This window comes from Muscardinus avellanarius (genome assembly GCF_963383645.1).
Source record: "Muscardinus avellanarius genome assembly, chromosome: 5".
Taxonomy (NCBI): domain Eukaryota; kingdom Metazoa; phylum Chordata; class Mammalia; order Rodentia; family Gliridae; genus Muscardinus; species Muscardinus avellanarius.
Window position 1 is genome coordinate 6,974,692 of NC_137790.1, and position 20,292 is coordinate 6,994,983.

Here is a 20,292-nt window from a genome sequence, read left to right on the forward strand (position 1 = left end):
GATCGCGTCCTCGAGAGACACCCAGATGTCCTGTGGGGGTCCGAGACCTAAGTGCCCAGCTTTAAAGAGCTGATCCTGGATCTGAAATGAGTCCCAAAGTCTTACTGCTGCTTCTGTGGGTTGGAAAACTAAATTCAGTTTACATGCTTCATTCAAAGGCCACATAAAAAGTGTCCACGCTGTTGAATTAGAAACAAATTACAAGCTGGGCGTGGTGGCGCATGCTTGTCATCCCAGCATTTGGGAGGCTGAGACCGGAGGATCTCGGTTCGCGGACAGCCTCAGCTCCTTAGTGAGGCCCTCTGCAACTCAGTGAGACCCTGTTTCAAAATAAAGAATAAAAAATAGGGCAGGGGGTGTAGCTCGGAGGTTGAATGCCCCTGGGTTCCATCCCCAGACCCCCACACACATAAAAAAAGAAACAAATTAGCTTCTTAACTAACTTCTCTAAAAAGACAGTGGGCACAGGAGGCCTCCTAGATGCCCAGGAATAAGAATATGTCCATTTCAGGCTAAGAGAAGGACAGAGGTGCAGTCCGGCCATCTTTGGGCTACAGCACAACACAGGGGGACCCCAGAACAGTAGTGTCTAAATCCCCAAGTTTCAGAACAGGGAATGTCATGAATTTTATTGACCTCTGAAGCTTACTTTATGTCTTTACAGATAATTTGATTAGGCAAATAGTTTACTTATCATTCACACCAAAAATAAATACATAATAAGTACCTTTTTAGTGCCAAACATGAAGTCAGACCCTGGGAATACGGGCCACACTTCCCAGTGCTGCCTGTCTTGAGAGAGTTCGCTGTCCACCTGACTCAGTGTGTGCCAGGGCACATTGATGCACCAGTTGAAACCTGTAGCCTGCAGTTCTAGAGGTTTCTGCAGAGTCATTTTGCACCAGAGGCAGACGTGGACTTGCAAATGTTGAACCTAGGGTGCCAGGCTTGGCAGGTGAGGCACAGTCACTAACTGTGCCATCCAGAAGCTGCTAGTGCAAGAGAGGTGAGAACTCAGAACCTAGGGGGTGGAAGCCGGCCAGAGGAATGGCCACGTGCCCCAGGAGGACTGGACACTTGTCAGCTGGATAATGAGCAGGACGGGGCGCTGTAGAAGGAGGGTGGAGAGTGTGGTATTCCTTGGACATCCATCCCCTTGCTGCAGCTTAGGACTGCCTCATCCCAGTGGTAGGATCATTTTTCCATATTTACCCATGGTTCTGGCAATCATGTCTTCCCAGACCCAGGTTGCCCATCTTTGGCCTCTCACCCATGTCTAGGCTGCACAAGTCTTAGATCAGAGGCTTGGCAGCTCTTTTGCAGTGAGGAGGACGGGCCGGGGAGCTAAGCGCAGGAATGGAGATGCTTCTTGGGCTGCTGTTACCTCAACGCTGCCCTGCAATTGCCACAGTGACTCAGGCTGGCGATTGAACGCTAGCTTCTCTGCTCTTGCAAAGTCTGGTGGGAAGGCTTAGCCGAAGTCCTTTGATTCCTCTGCTCTGGCACAGGGCATTTAAATGTGGATATGTTTAAATGGAATCCAGTGTCTGCAGTCAACTGGACTGGCTCCGGAGAACCCCAAGTGTTTTAAAAATGAAACATGTAATACAGACGTATACCTCAGCCTCTGGTTCTAGAGAATTCTTGAGTATACTGCTAGCAAGTGAATCTGTGGGTAAATGTAGGAAAGGGTAGCGATGGGTGGAGATGGTGTTGCAAGCATTTGAAAAACTTTCCATCCATACTTAAAATAGAAACAAGCCAGGCATGTAGTCCCAGTACTTGGGAGGCTGAGACAGGGGGATCCCAGTTTTAAGGACAGCCTCAGCCGGGCGTGGTGGCGCACGCTTGTAATCCCTGTGCTTGGAAGGCGGAGACAGGAGGATTGCGCAGGTTCGAAGCCAGCCGCGCTGACATAAGAGACCCTGTTTCAAAAATATAAAATAGGTCTGGAAGTGTAGCCCGGAGGTAGAAGGGCTTCCAGGAACCCCAGTACCACCAAAAAAAAAAAAAAAAAAAAGAACAGCCTCAGAAAATAATAAGACTCTCATCAACATAGTGAGACCCTGTTTCAAAACAAAACAACAACAAAAAATAGGGCTCTGGAGCCAGGTGTGGTGGTCCATGCTTGTAATCCCAGTACTTGGGAGGCTGAGACTGGAGGATCGCAGGTTCACAGTCTACCTCAGCTACTTAGTGAGGCCCTCCGCAACTTAGTGAGAACATGTTTCAAAATAAAGAATAAAATAGGGCTGGGGATATAGCACAGAGGTAGAAAGCTCCTGGGTTCAATCACCAGTACCACATATATGTATGTATGTACACACACACACACATACACACACACATACACACACACTATCTGCAAAACATGTGGCCTTTAGAAAATGAGTTGATTCTTTTTAAAAACTTATTTACAGCAATTTCATGGATGCTGCTGGCTGAGGTACAAGGACTGGGTTCATGAGCTAATGTGATCTGTGCTCAAAGCCCACCACACTGGCCAAAGATGTTGCTGTAACCCATTGGTCAGACCAGCTAGCTCTGCTTCATGCCCTGTGGACAGACCATGACCCTGCAGATACTTTCTTCTTGTTTTAGAACATGGTGAATTTGGGAGGTATGGGCCATCCAGGTATATGGAGAAGAGGCCCGTCCAGGTGTACAGAGGGTAGGTCCATCTGGATGTGTGGAGGGGAGGCCCGTCCAGGTGTACGGAGATGAGACCCATCCAGGTGTATGGCAGGTGGGGTGGCAGCAGTGTTGGTGGCTGGGCTCCCCTCAGTTCCTCACCCAGGGAGGGAAGAGCAGCACTGACTCTCCACATCAGCCTGTGGTGCCTTCTGTGTGAGCAGGGCTCCGAGGAACTCACCCTCTCCTTCCTCCATCACTGGACCGGGATGTTTCCAAGTCACAGTTGGTACCAGAAATCTCTATTTTGAGGACTGCCACTGTGATCTTTGAAAGGAGCCAAAGCATTGGCATCTAACTTACAAAGAACTTAAGTCAGATAAACAGGCCAGAGGGCTATTGACTGTAGGGGCTCCAGGACTTGACCGTGGGAGGGGCATTCTCAGCTCCTTGTGGTCCAGGGCAGGGATGGTCTGTGCTGTGGAGGCCTGTGATGGGGAACTCTGAGGTACCAGGGGTGGAGGGCTTGCACTGTGGATTCCCAGAGCTGCAGGGTCACAGATGTGGGGTCCCTGATCACATCTGACATGGTCCTGAGATCAGTGGGTGTCTACTGCTTTCAGAGGATGTGACTATTGACTCCTTATAGAGCCTATTTAAGTAGGGGTCCCGGTTTCTGTACCCCACACCCTTGGGTCTGCATGGGGTAAGCTCCACATCCACTACACTTACCTTAACCCTGTCCATGCACACAGAGGACTCTGGCCAGCATCCCTGTGCCACCCAGAGGCAAGCCAGGTTCCTGGGTGGCAACTCTGTTCTGCCCTATGGCCCCTGATAGAAGAAATGTCATGGTCTCCCAGTCTCCCTGGTTTGAATAAGATGGCGCTCAAGGATCCCCCTTTCTGCTTTCTGCCTGCACCTGTGCTCCCCAGCCCTGCTCCCTCGCCTCCCTCCCTGCCCTGGCCTCTGGCCCCTCTCACCTTAGGTCATCCCTTCCTGGGCCACAGCCCCAACCCACCTTTCTATCTGCTCATGGCTGGATTTCCCAATGTCTTGTTTATTTCAGAGTCCTTCACTGTTTACCCCCACAGAACTAACCTTCTCCTGAGTCATTTCAGCCCACCTCACACTGGCCAAGACTGCCCCGGCCCCCGCAGGTGACCAGGGCCCCAGCAGGTGACCACCTGTGAACCTTTCCCTCCCTTGTCTCCTTTCATTCTGATTCCTGGTACTTCTCTGTGTTTAAATTTAAAAAAAAAATTTTTAAATTTTATTGGTGCATTGTAGTCATACATCTGAGTGGGATACACGATGGCGGAGACACGCATGCACACATCACCCAGGTATCCCTTCCCCAATTCCCGCCCCTCCCCTCCCCCTCCCTCCTTCTCACGCCTGGCTTAGTGACTGACTTCGCTATGTGTGTTAAAGTACATCATGTGCATCAGAGAATTTCCCTTTCCTCCTCCCATCCCCTGAGGTCTCCTTATTTGCTCACATATAGTATCTCCTTCTTCATCTAGAGTTCCTCCTATGACCCATTTCTCCCTAGCTTTTGCATATTAGGGAGAATATCTGCTTTCTTATCTTTTGTGACTGACTAATCTCACTTAGCATAATGTCCTCCAGCTCCATCCATTTCCCCGTAAATGATGCAATTGTGTTTTTCTTTTTATTTATTTATTATTTATTTATTTATTTATTGCAGTACTGGAGATGGAACTCGGGGGCATTCTATCTCTGAGCTATACCCCCAGCCCTAATTTTTATTCTTTTTTTTAAAAAAATTTTTTTATTGGTGCATTATATTCATACAACTTATTGGGGTAAAAAACTTGTGTGTACAAACATGTACTCATCGCTGATTTAACCCCTACCCAAATCCCACCCCATTCCCTCCCCGTCCCTCCCTCCCTTGCTTGGCTTAGTGATTGACTTCTATATGTTTAAGTACATTGTGAGCTTTAGAGATTTTCCTCTTCCCCCCTCATTTCTCCTCCTTTAGGTTGACTTGTTTGCTCCTCTTTTCTCCCTAACTCTCACATATTAGGGAAAGCATCTGATTTCTTATTTTTTGTGCCTGACTAATCTCACTTAGCATAATGTCCTCCAGTTCCATCCATTGTGTTTTTCTTTATGGCCGAGTAAAATTCCATTGTGTACATATCCCACCATTTTGTAACCCATTCATCTGTTGATGGACACCTTGACTAGTTCCATAGTTTGGCAATTTATGATTCAAAACACACCTTCTTCCATGTCCCCTGTGTTGAACTAACATCGAGATTGGTCTCTCCTCCTACAAAACCTTAGCACGCAGACATGTCATTTCCCATTCTGTGTCTCTGTGATCATTATTTTACAATCTTGTCTGTGTCTCTCAGGTTGTTATAGTTATTATTACCAGTAATAAGTAAGAAACTCTTTTTTGCCTCTTCTGAATAATCCTTCTCATTTGTCCAATCCACATCCCCCTATACACACACACTTTTTCTTTTGTACTGAAGATGAAACACAGGGGCATTCTACTTCCTTACTTTAATTTTTATTTTTTGTTTTGAAATAGGGTCTTGCTAAGTTGTTGAGGGTCTTGCTAAGATGCCGAGGCTAGCATTGAACCTGTGATCCTCCCATCTCACCCACACCCCATTTGAAGAATTAGCCCCTCGAGGTCTTGGGGTAAAGTGGCAAAATCTGAGATAGATGTGACTCACAGAATCTTGCAGGCCAGCATTTGACCTTGTGATGCACCATGCCACCGGGCCTCTGGGAGCATGTCCTGTGAGCGCTCCATCCTCTCCCAAGGAAGAGATTCTACAATCCCTTGTTTTCTTCCCTCACCACGACCCCCATGTCATGATGTGCATCTGGGATGTTCTCAGAAGAGGGAGAGAATGTGATCTGCGCACACAGCCGTGGCTTCTCCCAGGCCGGTGTTCTTTGGGAGCTTCTTCGCGTCTTAAATGAGTTCTCCATTGCAGCTCACAACTTAGCGCAGCTCAGCTCGACCAAGCATAGCAGGCCAAAGGAATACCGCTTCCAGGTCTTTGATACATAACTCTAGAAGATTCTAGGAAGGTGTAGAGGAAGGCAAGAGGAAGCAGCTTGGTGACATCAGGGCTGACTATAAACTCCTTCCCTTTCACAGATTGGTTCTGGGCTCTAGTTCTTGGTCTTCCTAATTTGTCTTCCTTATTAGTGTCTAAGTTCATAAGACAAGGCGAATCTCAGCTTTCTCATCCAGCCTGGCCAGGGGACCTTGCAGGTACTTTGGAACAGGACGTGAATGAGGGTGAGCTCTTCCGTGACCCAGGTTTAGGAACTGTCAAAAGTAAAGCAGCTCGGCAGAGGGCAGGAAGGTTGGAGCTTCCCTCTCAGTGAGTTGGATGGAGGGAGAATAGATAACGTGGTGGAAATTACTAAAGCTCATGGGAAGGGCAGCCAGAGCGTTCTGAGCCCTCCACGTCTTTGGAAGGATCGGGTGGGGCGGAGTCTCACCGCAAATCAGAAACCAATCTCAGTTCCCCGGAAATTGTCAAAGGTTCTGGATGGGGAAAGCCACACCCCTACAGCTCCCCATCCGTATCTTCATATCATGTTTGGGTCTAGGTTATGGCATATATGATACTTTGTGTGGTTACCTCAAACGCCTGCAAAATTGTAAAGCTCAGTTTCTAAGTAGAGAAAAAATGGCAAAAGGAAAGGTAGACAGCAGCCGTCCCATACACTAGGACTTCTGCCCAGCATCTGAGTGAGTAACCAGAAAGATAAGTAGAAGAGAACTGGTCACCAAAAACTAAGTGTGAAATATGTTCTTCCTAGACGTCCCGCGCTCTGCTGTCAACAGAAGGATAAATAGCAAAGACACCCGGGCCAGTCACTTCTCTAGCACCGAGAGCAGAAATACCTACCGTCTATGCTGTGAGCAGTGTGGCTGTCTGTCCAGCTGGCTGTCTCTCTCCTCAGCAGGCAGTTCCCAGCGTCAGCACTTTCCAAAGTCTCCTCCCTCAGGAGGCAGCTTTGGGCCACAGCCTGCAATCGGTAGCCGATAAGGAAACACTGGCTCAGAATGTCATGAAAACAAAAGCCTGCTTATCTCTGTGGCAGCGTTCATGGACATGCTAATCATTGTTCATGCAAACATCCCAAATACTTGGCTGAAAATTAGATTCCGTCTGGTGTTGTTCAGCTCCTGATTTATTTTCAAGGGAGGATGGAACATGGCTATTCGTCCAAAAACAGGATTTTTATGAATAAAGGGTTTCAAAATATTTTTGTAGCCATAGTTTGGGGCTTACAATTTTCCAGGCACCTCCCACGAGCCATACTTTTTTGTTCGAGGTCATGTCTGAGTGACCTGCGGGCGCTTGCTGGGAGTTCCATTCATGTTCTCAGACCTCCAGGAAGGGCAGGCATTCTTTTTTAAAATTTTTTAAATTTTTTAAATTTAATTTTTTTTAATAAGTGGAACATATTGAGAGTGGTATACATTTACATTGTGCTTCATGCCCTTCCTCCTCCCTTTCCCTCCCCCACCATAGAGAGTCTCCAGGTTAATCATGTTGTATTTATGCTATTACACATATTCGTATGTAGCTCCTCCATTAAAGAAAAATAAAATAATAGCATTTGCAAGAAGATGGAAGGAACTAGAGAACATTATGTTAAGTGAGATCAGTCAAGCACAGAAAGAGAAGGGACATATGTTTTCTCTAACATGCCCAAGCTAGGGAGTAGTGGTAATACCAGAGGGACTCCAGTGATAGAGGGGAAATCTTAGCAAAGCTTGAACCGGAAGGATAGGAGAGGAAGAAAGCTGAGGTTGTTCAATGAAGGGCAGACATTCTAGAACTTTCAGTCATTTCTTACATTTGGACTGGCACACTCCAGATAGCATTTCTGAAATCATTATCTGCAAGAATGCAGCTTCCTGGAAGAGGGATGGAGGTTCTCTAGAGCTTCTCAGACCTTGACGTGCACCCATGGCTCCTGGGATCTTGGTAAAGTGCCGATTCCCACTCCGTAGGTCCGGGGTGAGCGTTTGCATTTCTGACAAATGCCCAGGTGTCGCTGAGGTTGCTGGTCCACCAACCACATTTTGAGAAACAAGGATCTGGGATGTATTTCTTCTTTCCTTTTTCTTTTTGTGCTTTTTTTTTTGATGCATTGTGATTATATATCACAGGGAAGGTTCAAAGTGATGCAAATATACATACATATATACAAAACCTGGTATATCTCTTTCCACATCCAACCCGCCACGCCCACCCTGTACATGTTAGGGAGGTTGGTCGAGGTACCTTTGTACATGGACAGAGCATTGCTTGAACTGTTTCCTTCGACCCTCCTCTTTCCTGCTCAGTTCCTTTCTCCACCCCTTCCACCATTCTACTGGTCTCTCTCTTTAATCTAAGTCCCTTCGGTTTCCTATTTTCTCTCTAGTTTCCACATATGAGAGAAAACGTAGGAGCCTCGTCTCTCTGAGACTTGCTCACTTCACGTAGCTGACTACCCTCTCATTCTATCCATCTTCCTGTAGATGACACAACAACTTTAGGTCTGAGTAGAATTCCTTGTGTGTAGATACCACACAATGATGTATTCTTCTTTGTGTCTGAGGGGAATTCTATTGCATATAAATACCACATTTTCCTACCCCCCTTCATCTGTTGATGGATACCTAGATTGTTTCCATAATTTGGCTATTGTGACCACATAATTCTACAGTATCTTGCTTTTTCACTGGTAAATAGAAGCCCTTTGTGGGTATGCCTGTCTGCTCCTGAATCAGGCTAGGTGTTGTTAGGATTGCACTGCTAGTAGATTCATTTTTCCAAGACAATTCTCATATCGAGACTCTGATTTTAGTTGGGGAGAAAAAAATGCCAGGGGTACAGAATCCACTTGCAAAATGCTCCCGGAGAATGAAGTTGAAATTTAATTTTAAATTGATAGTGGCAGCAGATTTAATTCCCACATGCAATTCCGAGTCCAGAAAAGTGAAACTCCCTCTGAGGAGCCGAGTGGGGAAAACTGAAGGTCCCAAATGCAGAGTCGCCAGCTGAGAGGGAAAGAGAGGAATAGCAGAGTTTCAAAGCAAAGCTCCGCAGCCTGTCAAAGCTCAGGAGGGTAGGATTCAAGGACCACACGGGTCGCACTGCTCGCAGCCAAACACACCAAACAAATTAAGGCAATTCTGTGTTGAATTTCGCCTTGCATGCCATTTCTACTCTCTTTGGGATATGGAAATAGGGAGAGATGCATACCCTGTAACATAGTCAAGTTCTTTGAAGACTGACCCACCAAACGGCCAGTTTTAAATAAGATTAGATGATTTGTTTAAAGGGAGGCTTAAAAAGAATGGCATTGCCCTGCCCTCTAAGTGAGATTTATAACCATCTCCTGGGGTCTGGCAGCGGTACACCTGCTGAAGTATCTCGCCGTGGTTTACACTTGGCTCAGCATAACACTTGACGTTGAGCTGAGACCCAGCAACCCAAGGAGCCGGCTTTGAAATGGCCCTATAATAAGACTACACGTGCAGAGTTAATGAGAACAGGCATAACCGCGTTTCTGGAATATATGTTTTGAAAGCAACTTGAAGCGACTTGGAGCCTGGGTAATCAAAAGTGGAACTCTCGCTGAGGTGCTAGGAGTGCAGTTGTTGCACTTGCAATTGAGAGTGAAATGGAGGTTTATGGGGTAAACGAGACCGCGTTCCAAGTGCAGAGAACTTACCGGCAAATACGTACGCGTGTGTCATTGTTAACGTGTTGTGGGGCAGTGCTCTAGCAGCCCTGTAATCTGTTAGATGCAATTCATTTAGAGACATTCTAAACTTATTTAGAAAAGGAGAAAGAATACGCATTTGCCTAGAAAAACAGCCAGACCAGTTCAGCACAAACGGAGACTACAGGGAAGGAATTAGGGAAAACCAAGGAAGGCAGCTCATGGAAAAGAGGATAAAAAGCAGCGATCCCGTCCCAGGAGAAGGGGAAAGAGAGCATGCTTGCCATCTGATGGACGTGGGGTGGGCCGCAAACACAGATGGGCTGAGGCGTCTATGCTGTGGTCTCTGTTCCGGGTGGGACATGGAGATAGGGTGAGTCCTGAGTGGGGACAGGACCAGTGAGATAGCCAGTACCTCTTCCTGTGGTCTCGAGCTCTGATCATAGAAGACTTTTAAAGAGTCAGAAACCGCTACAAGAATGTGACAATGGGACTTTTTGAATAAATGGAGAATTTAGAGCACGGAGACAGACAAAATTGCAATCATTAAAAGGAAAACCTCTAAAAATCGAATGGAGCCTAGGTTCGATATGTCGCTGGATGACTCGACTTACACAATATTTATTCTAGTAAATGCAAACTAAAATTTAAAAAACACAAAGCATCTATTCGAAAAATATTGGGTTTTTAGTTAATTTATTTGTCTTTACAGATTTGCCTTATGAGCCTCCCAGGAGATCAGCCTGGGCCACTCATGGCCACCCCACTCCTCAGAAAGGTACAGAGCCGGGTCCCTCCGCCCTGATCTGCATGTCACAAGGCAGTGGATGACCACCAAGAGAGTCCGTCCTGAGTTTTGCAGTTAATCCATGATTTTGCAGCAAGTGGTTGGGGTTGGTTTTATCAAAAACAAATATTCATTTATTTATTTGGAGATTGAACCCAGAGGCCTTCTGCCTTCGAGCTATACCCCCAGTGCTATTTTTTTTTAATTTTGAAACATGATCTCACTAAGTTGCTGAGGTTCTTAATAAGTTGCTGAGGCTGACCTCAAACCTACGATCCTCCTGGCTCAGCCTCCCCAATACAAGGATTACAGGAGTGTGCTACTACACCCCTGGCTAAAACTGGTCTTTCAATGGAGTGATTCTTTCTCTGTTTGGGTTATACTTATTTTTATAAATGAAAGAGATGAGTGAGGTACTGTGTTTCAATGGAATGTTTGAGTACACAGTAAGTAACTGGCAGTTCCCTTAATTTTAACTGTGCCTCATTATATTTTAATTTCCTGGACGCTTCCCTTTATCGATTTATTTTTATATGATGATTTTTCTTTTTCTGCTTTGTAAGCCATCTCAAATTCTTGTTTTTTAATATCTGAAAGGAGTGGGACATACAAAATTTTTTGTGTGTGATACTAGGATGGAGCCCAAGGTCATTGTACCTCTAAGCTACACCCAGCCCTATATTTTAGCCTTTTCTTTTCTTTTTTTTTTTCTTTTTCTTTTTTTTTTTTTGTGGTACTGAGATCCCTGGAAGCTCTTCTACCTCCGGGCTATACTCCCAGACCTATTTTATACTATTTTTTATTTTTGGAAACAGGGTCTCTTAAGCCAGCGCGGCTGGCTTCGAACCTGCGCGCTCCTCCTGTCTCTGCCTCCCAAGCACGGGGATGACAAGCGTGCGCCATCACGCCTGGTATTAGTCTTTTAATTTTTGAAACAGGGTCTCACTGAGTTGCAAAGGGCCTCGCTAAGTAGCTGAGGCTGTCCGCAAACCATGATCCTCTGGTCTTAGCCTCCTAAGTTCTAGGATTACAAGCCTGCGTCACCACCCACAGCTATCAAATATTTCGTAATAAGAGAAAAAACTCCTTTATTGTTACAGTGTTTATGGTAGATTCATTCAGAAGGGGAACTTGTCTTTACTGTAAGATTCTTATTGTAAGAATTAGACTCTTATATTAATAGTTTAAATGATGAATGGAATGATTACAGAATCAACAGTATTAAAGACTAGCCGCCAGCTGTGCATTGCAGCCAATCACCTTTTCCTTTGGATTTTCAGCTGCTCAGCCATCTCCTTCCACGGTGCCCAAAACTGAAGACCAGCGTCCTCAATTAGGTATGTCCCACAGCCACTCAGACAGTCCTAAGAGAGGACACAGCCTGGCGTGTTTCTAAAATGTGCCACTTTGGAAAGAAACATGGCGTTATGTCTTTACGACACACACACCACCAGTCCACTGAGTCGGGATGACTTGAGCGTGTGCTAACACATTTCCCAAACCCAGGCAGCACACGTGGGGAGAGTTCTGTCGGCCCGGAGGCTGCGTCGCTGTGACCTGTGAATTCGGTTGCTTTTAACTTCTAAGCCACGTGCGTCGAGGCTAGCAAAGCATCAGGATCGAGGCAGAATTGCAGCGGAATGTGCTGAGCCACGTGGCCGGCGTGGCCCCGGGCCGCTGGGGCCTGGGACATTCTCCCCAGTGATACCCCACTCAGAGCAGGCTGGCGGCTAGGCGGGTAGAGCGAGAATGCCAGCTCTGTCACCAAGGAGGAGGCAGGACGCATCCCGGGCACTCTCTGTGACGTCTCTCATGGGAGAAGGCGGCAGGTACCCTCGGGTGGAGACACTTTTCTCTCTGAAATCTGGGAACACAGTTGGGTCGGCTTGGAGTCTCGGCGCACCGAGTCACGACTTGGCCTTTGGGGTTTGACTTTACTGTTCTTCTTCTGTAGATCCCTATCAGATCCTCGGACCAACAAGTAGCCGCCTTGCTAATCCAGGTGAGACGCCGCTGATGATTTTGTCCTGATGCCTCAGACCTTTGGGGCAGTGGCTGTGTTGAAACTTCTAGGGGTGAGAAATGCATTCAGCTGAACAAATTGTAGTTGTTTAGGTTTTACTGGATGATTTGCCTTAGCGCAAAAAAGAAACAGGCCAGGGTATAAATTAAGGTTTTAGCGTCAGCAAAGCGTATTCTAATCTAACCCACACTGTTTGTGAGCGCTGCTGTAACAAATACCACAGGCTCAGTGGCTTAAATAGCAGAAATGTCGTCTCAGAGTTGTAGAAGCCAGAAGGCTGAGGTCACAGTGCGTGTTGGCAGCTCCTCTGGGACTGGGGGAGACCGTCTCAGCCTCTCTCCTGGGCTGTCATTTCCTCAGGTCTCCCTCTCATTGTCTCCATGTGTCTGTCTCTGTCCACATTTCTCTTTTATTTTAATAAAAACACCAGTTATATTAGAATAGCTCACACTCCAAAGACCTCACTTTAACTTTTGTTGTTGTTATTAGGAGGTTGAACGCAGGGAGGTTTTACCTCTGAACTACACCCCTAGACCTTTCTATTTTTTTAAAGATTTATTTATTTATTTATTTCAGTACTGGAGATGGAACCTTAGGGCACCGTAACTCTGAGCTATACTCCCAGCCCTATTTTTTATTATTTTGAAACAGGGTCTCACTGAGCTGCCAAGGGCCTCGCTAAGTAGCTGAGGGTAGTTGTGAACCCGGATCCTCCTGTCTCAGCCTCCCGAATGCTGGGATTACAAGCCTGCGCCACCGCGCCCGGCTCTATTTCTTATTTTGAAACGGGGTTTCACTAAGTTGCTGAGTGTCCCGCTGAGTTGGTGCAGCCGACCAAGAGCCTGCGATCCTCTCGTCTCCGCTTCTCAAGTACTGGGATCACAGGCATGCGCCACCGTGCTCAGCTTCACTTTCACCCACTTTCCTCCATAAAGGACTTGTTTCAAATGAAAGTAACATTCTGAGGTTCTGGGACTAAAACTTCAATATATAAGTTTTAGTGGGACACAATTCCAACGTATCACACTGGCAGATGAAGTCACTGTTTGCAAAGGAGGCGCTTGATTGTAACCATAAGACTTCAGATCAGGGTCATCTCTCACGGGCTATCGCTGAAATTAGAAGAGAGTCAGGTTCCTCACTGGTCCTGTATAAGCAGCGCCTCACCCTGCCTCACCACCTGTCCACACGCCGTAGTGCCAACCCACCCAATCTGTGTGTTTGTATTCAGATCAGAGACCACTGAGCTGGCGTCAGCATCAGCAACGCAGAGCACATGACACACATTCTCAGCTGCAAACTCAACACCATCGTTATAGAGTGACTTGAACTTTTGGTTAGCATCACTGAGTTTGATAAATACTCCTGTGCGTGGGGGTGGGTGTTTGTCTAGCTCTGGAGATTGAAGCCAGGGTCATGTCATTCATTCTCCCTCCAAGTTACACCCAGCTCCATTTTATTTCTTATTTGGAAATAGGGTCTCTCTAAGTTGACGTGAGTCTCACTACTTGCTGAGGTTGTCCTTGAACCTGTGACCCTCCTGTCTCAGCCTCCCAAGTACTGGGGTCACAGGCACTGCACCCCCAGCTGAGCAGCCCGAGGGGACTGTTTTCTGAACTGCTTCAGCCTGAGACAGGAGCTCAGCAATTATCTGTAGAATAGGCAAATGCCAGGATCACCTTGTCCTGGGGAGACAGGGACACGAGGTGGTCAGCACTGCCCAGCCCACGCAGCCATGGGCTCCCTTCCCTACGTGAAGCATTCAACTGGTGGTCAAGGCTCCAGAGCTTCCTCCTCGGACCTCTACCCAGCCTTCTGCTCTCAACTGGCTCCTACCCATTCAAATAAAAATAATCACTGTGTTCTGAGATGATTATAGTGAATCATGCTCCAGGAAGACTGCTCTGGCCGGGACTCTCAGGGCAGATTAGGAAGAGGAAAAGCTCGGACGTTCCGACACGCTGGGAATGTTAATACAATAATGTGAAATTACAGTCCGTCGACTCCCACCACTGTGGTGTGCTCCCCCTCCCAGATCATGCTTCTGCCCCTGAGTCTTGCTGTGCCTCATGCCAGCCCCCGGAGATGATTATATCCACCCTACAGGAGGCGAGGATGAGGCCCAGAGATGCTGAGGAACTTTCCCCAAGTCACACAGCTAAAAGAGAAGGGATACCTGGTGTGGGACCTCTCTCCCAAGTCTGTTTTTATCTCCTCGGTCCATGCACGCTGCCCCTAAGTATGAAGGGAGAAGGGAGGTCCTGGGAAATGTGCAGTTAGGAAAGAGGGTTCTCCATGCAGCTGAGCGACTGTTAAAGTGCTCCTACCCATTGGTGAATTGTAGTCAGAACGGAAGAGGAGGGAGCTAGGCTGTTTTGGTCATGCGGAAATCGGCCATTCGGCCCCTCAGATTGTCTGGAGGAAATCCGTGGCATGCCCATGTAGTCTCGGCCCAGAGGTGCTGCTTGGCTCCTTTGGAGACGGAGGCCAATGAGAATTGGCCTTTAGATGGGCACCAGCTCTCGCGGCACCCCGCAGCCTGGTGCCGCGGCTTGGGGATGCTCCCTGGAGGTACAGGGAGGGAGCAGGAGTCAGAGGTGGGAGGCTGGAAACAGCGCCCAGCCTGGGGAATCATCCTGGCAGAGCAGGCCCCCAACACCGGGGGGCATGGGAACCCTAAAACTTTAGTTTTAGTCAAGCAACTTCAAGGTCAAGAGTCACTTGATTTAGTTTGTGATGAAGGGGACCTTGGGCCCGTTTATCCCTCAGCCCGTGTCGGCTGTATCTGCATGGCCATTTCCCGACATCAGAACGTCTTTGATCTTTCTGAGCGAGGGTGTGTCTTCCTGTTTGAGTCCAGGTTTCCATTCGCTCATACATCAGCACTTTATCATTTAAAGTGGCTGCCTTTGCGTTTCATCGAGCGCACTATTTTTATTATTTTGGGTGGAAAGATTCCATTGTAGGGTATGAAGGCACGCGATGATGTCCCATATCAGCATCTAGACATCCTACAGCCCGTACTCTGAAAGCATTTATCCCACGGAGAAAGGTGTGTCCTCACAACCCTATGTTATGGGTCTCTTAAGAACACACAGATCCTTTATGCCCCATCAGCATGGCTTTGAGCTTGAATTTAATTCATTTTGTGAATTATGACCTTTCTATAGGGCTGTCTTGAGTTCTGTTCAGTGGCTCCATGGACTCTAACTGGACATCCTTTAATGGGCAACAAACCTGCTTTCTTCACCACCAACAGAAGAGTGTTAGGGGAGTTTAGCCCTCTGCCAGGTGGTGGGAGCATGTACTTTTCCAGGGCGAGCCCCCGAAGCTGCAGGTCCAGGGTGGGGACAGCCTGGGAGGACCCCGGGGGCTGCACAGGCGCACGCCATGGGTGGTACAGGAGTGAGCCAGAGGCTGTGCTCAGCTTCCCCTCACCCACCGTGGGCAACAGAAACCAGTCCAGCTCTGTGAGCTAGTGTCCTCATCCCACGATTCTTGTGGGGATTGAACTGTCGTAGGTGAGTGTTTAGAACAGGGCCTGGCACTTGGTAAGCTTTCAAAGGCTCTCAGCAGGCCCTGAGAGCACCATCTTTCTAAGACTTCGCAGGGCTGACAGAGTGGTCCTGGGTGGTTGCCTTGCTGCTGGCCCTCCCCATGGAAAGTACATGCTACTGCTTGTTTTCTGTTTGCCCCAATCCTAACTTTTAGTTTATTGCTCTAGAGAAAAACTTTCTACTACTCTTTTCTTTTTTCCTTTTTCTTTCTTTTCTTTCTTTCTTTCTTTCTTTCTTTCTTTCTTTCTTTCTTTCTTTCTTTCTTTTTGCAGTACTGGGAATAGAATCCAGGGACATTCAACCTTTGAACTACACCCCCAGCCCTATTTTTTAATATTTTATTTTCAAACAGGGTCTCACTGAGTTGCAAAAGGCCTCACTGAGTAGCTGAGGCTGTCTGCAAACCACGATCCTCCCGTCTCAGCCTCCGGAATGCTGGGATTCCTGCTATTTACTACTCCTTTCTGATATGCAAGGATGTCATCAGGACAGAGTGAAAAAAAGGTGTGAAGGTTTTTAAGCAAAAAAAAAAAAAAAAAATGGGGGCTCAGGAGGGACAGGCGGTGATGCTGGCAGAAGGGAAGGCTTGTTTTGAAGAACTTCTCTTTTTACTCCGTAGTTTAGCCAGCGAGTGATCCAGGCCCTTAAAAGCATCCTTTTTTATTTGAATAGTGTTCTGTGTTCTCAAATGCATCTCATTACATGCTCATTGTCATTGTCCTGGCAGTAAAATGAGAACTTCATACATTGCTTTTGAAGTTCCCTGGCCAAGAGTTACTGTGTCCGCTAACCATGGACTATGATTATTGCTCTGCGGCCACGGTGCATCCTTGAGGATTCTCGTGCAGTGAGAAAATATGCCCCACTGATATAAATGCCATGAGTTTGATACGAGCATTAAACTTAACAATTAATGGGGCTGATAGCTCGTTACATTATACATAACATTTACTTAAACTTCCGTTGAGTTCAACGTTTGTGGTGATTTTCTGCCTGGAAGCTGATGGGCCTGGCTCACAGGTCTCTTAGCTCCGAGGAGCCGTGGGAGGCTCAGGGCCTGAGCCCTGTATCTGCTCAGCTCTTGGTAAATGGCCTCCTGAGATGTCAGCTCTGCCCTGGGGTTTCAAGCCATGACTGTAGCTCTTTCACTTTCTGGTCCTTTACAAGCAAGAGGTACGCGACATCTTTTCTCACCCGTCCCTCCTACACGTGTTTACAAGGAAAGTGGGTAAGGGAGACATTTCTAAGAGGCGATGCCAATATCTGAACGGCGATGCCAATATCTGAACGGATACCAAGTGTTATTTTGGCGGATGAGGCAGGTCTGTGTATTTATACAAAATCTGGGGAATCGCTCTCTCTATGGGAGAAAGTTGACACTGAATATTTATTTTCAAACAACTGTATATATTTATACTGAAGCATATGTTAGGCTGTTAAATGAAAAAAAAATTTCCATGTTATTTTTTTTTTCCTATTCCCAGGTCATCTATGGAATTTTTTTCAAGTTTTAATTCTCTGGTTACAGTATATATACTAAAGCCATATGTTTCTTTCATGCCATTCTTTGTGTTTTTAAAATGCATATTAATGAAATGTTGGAGGCAACAAAACTTGATTGAGAACAGTTTGTATAAAGAGTTCCACAAAAGGGAAGGCTTCCATGGCGATGAGCTACAAGCTGTTAATACGTTTCAAATGTGTTGCCCCGCTGAACTCGATCTTTTTCCAGAATATATTTAAAAAGGAAAAAAAGAAAGGTGACCTTTCTCACAATGCTATTGTATGGGTGAATTCACGGACAACCATTTCTTTGCAGCCATCATGGAAACGAGAATTTCTCATCTGACAATTCATATAGGAAGCCAGCAGAAAGGCTTTCAAGAAAAACAAATCTATAGTTGATTCTTACATTCCACCCATTCCCTGAATAGTTGCCAGCTAAATTTCTTTAATCACTTTATCACGTCTATCGATATTGCTTATCATATAATAAAGGTAATTTTGGGGGGGGGTCACTAAGCCCAGGACAGCTCTGTAGGCCATTCCTGAAGCTTCTGTAATCCGCAGAGCGCAGCTTAGCTTCTCCTGATACTCAAGATTGATGTAGGATTGGCGCAGTCCTCGCCTTGGGGGAGCTCTAAGTCGGTCAAAAGCACTGTCTCACAGTGGATAGAATGACTGGCTAGATGTTTCTACAATTCAGGAGAACCTAAGACCGCTCTCTGTATGTTTTCAGTGGGTAGAGAACATTCTGGCTTTGTACACGCAGCTAAGCACGATCTGAGTCCGAGTCCCCTCTGGCTCCTGAGGAGGATTTTTCAGGGCTCACTATTGTGGGTTTTCTTTTGGAAACACTGCCTAATCCAGCCGGCCTGTGTCTCTGGGCAGCATGAGGATTTCCACTCCAGGGATGCTCCTACCTCAGGACGGGCCAGGGTTGATCTGGTTTGAAGTAGAGCCGGCTTTTTTCTAAACACCCTCATTTTGCGTGGGTCACTTCTGTGCTAGGAAAAGTTTTGACAGGATGGCTTTTCTGAGCACCAGCTCGTGTTGTGTCCCAAATAGCCATGTTGACTTCCATTCTCTAGTTTTTTTTTTTTTTCCATCAACTTTTAGGTGTTCATTTCCTACATCTGACTTTTATTATTTCATTTGACCTCGCCACCAGAGATGGCATGAAACCATCACTCCATCTCCCCACAATGGCACACTGCCTCCCCAAATAGGAAAAACGAGCTCTTCCATCCCCCGGCACCAGGCGGACCTGGCTGTTCTCGGAAGGAAGACAGGACCCGCCTGACCTTTACCCTGTGTGACGCCTCGCTTGCCATAAAACTTGGGTCTCTTAGGTCCCCTAGAGAGCGAGCAAAGGTCATCTTAGGTCGGGTCCCCTGGGTTTCCTTCATGTCCAAGTGCTCGTTAAGAATAGGTCCTCAACAGAGAAGGTTCAAAGAAGCAGAACAGGGCAGGGAGAAGGTTCAGGAAGCTCCCAGGCTCCCCAAAGCCTCAATGAATCCTGAGCTTAGCTCTAGCCTGGTCCCATGGGGAGCTGTGGACATGGGCGGCACATACACTTGGTCCCTCCGTGAGGCAGACGGCCACCCTGCTTGGGTCATTCTGGCCCAGGGTCCTTCTAGCCAGGGGTTCCCAGCCTTGGGCAGCGCTCTGAAGAAGCGGCTCCCCGGTGGAAGCAGGCTGGGCAGGCCTGGCCCCGGGGTGGCCCGCCTAGCGAGGGCGCCCACTTCTGGTCGGCCCAGTGGTGGGTGAGACCCATTCTCACCAGCTCTGTCCTCTCCCTCCTCACCAGGCAGCGGCCAGATCCAGCTCTGGCAGTTTCTCCTGGAGCTCCTGTCCGACAGCTCAAATTCCAGCTGCATCACCTGGGAGGGGACCAACGGGGAGTTCAAGATGACGGACCCCGACGAGGTGGCCCGGCGCTGGGGGGAGCGGAAAAGCAAGCCCAACATGAACTATGATAAGCTCAGCCGGGCCCTCCGCTACTACTACGACAAGAACATCATGACCAAAGTCCACGGGAAGCGCTACGCCTACAAGTTCGACTTCCACGGCATCGCCCAGGCCCTGCAGCCCCACCCTCCCGAGTCCTCCCTGTACAAGTACCCCTCCGACCTCCCGTACATGGGCCCCTATCACGCTCACCCTCAAAAGATGAACTTCGTGGCTCCCCACCCTCCCGCCCTCCCTGTCACGTCCTCCAGTTTCTTTGCTGCCCCCAACCCCTACTGGAATTCCCCGACCGGGGGGATATACCCGAACACGAGGCTCCCGGCCAGCCATATGCCTTCCCACCTGGGTACTTACTACTAAGGTCTCCACGGAGGCCTCTCCCAACAACCTGCAATCACCAATCAATTGCCACACACCCATTGGAGAACCTGGGTCAAAAGTGCCTCAAGTAGATGATAAAGCTTGACCGGGGCTGGGGAAGGAAGCCGGGAAAGAGCCCCAAAGACACCTGGCGGGAGGGAGTTACTAACTATTACTACAGCAGTTAAGAGGATGCTCGCAATGTAATGTATATGGACATATAATCTGTGGACCGACCTCGTCAGAGACATTGTATGCAGACACGTGAAGCCATAAGGACACATGCCAAAGACAGTGGCCTTAAATACTACATGAACTGTAGCGTAGAACTGGGATCCCGCCGGCGCAGACCGGGATTAAACCGAAGCAATAACAATATCACGGTCTTGGCCTAATTTACCGTTCACGGCATCATTTTAAGGTTAACTACCTGTATTTAAAAACAGAAACATATCAGAACCAAAACAGATGACAAGAGACTGCGGCCCCACAGCGGAATTGCTACGGAAGAGCTGCCCGGCATCCTCAGCCGCCGCGGCGAGAACCGGCTACATTTCATTTGATGGACAGCAGTCAGCTCTCTCAAACTGTGAAGACAACCCAAGGTTTCCATCTCCCTAACACGATTGCAGGACTGTGAGCCAAATAGTGGGACCGAGGAGGTGTAGAGAGTGAGTTCGTGGTTGTAGACAAAGGGCCAGAGGCGGAGGGAGAGGAGGACGCAGAGGAGG

At 47.6% G+C, this 20,292-nt stretch overlaps 1 protein-coding gene across 4 annotated transcripts in view; it reads left to right on the forward strand.

The window, feature by feature from the left end:
• ERG (ETS transcription factor ERG) overlaps positions 1-19,561 on the forward strand; it is a gene marked incomplete at both ends in the record, with an annotated part of 188,192 nt that extends 168,631 nt beyond the window's left edge. For 2 of the 4 annotated variants that reach the window (XM_080696121.1, XM_080696123.1), the window contains 4 exons: positions 10,076-10,141; positions 11,431-11,487; positions 12,105-12,152; positions 19,041-19,561. In XM_080696121.1, the coding sequence (XP_080552247.1) occupies positions 10,076-10,141; positions 11,431-11,487; positions 12,105-12,152; positions 19,041-19,561 (692 nt within the window). The remainder of the gene's footprint in view (positions 1-10,075; positions 10,142-11,430; positions 11,488-12,104; positions 12,153-19,040) is intronic. The other 2 variants (XM_080696122.1, XM_080696124.1) reach the window with 1 other exon arrangement.
• Between the last annotated feature and the right edge of the window lie 731 nt (positions 19,562-20,292).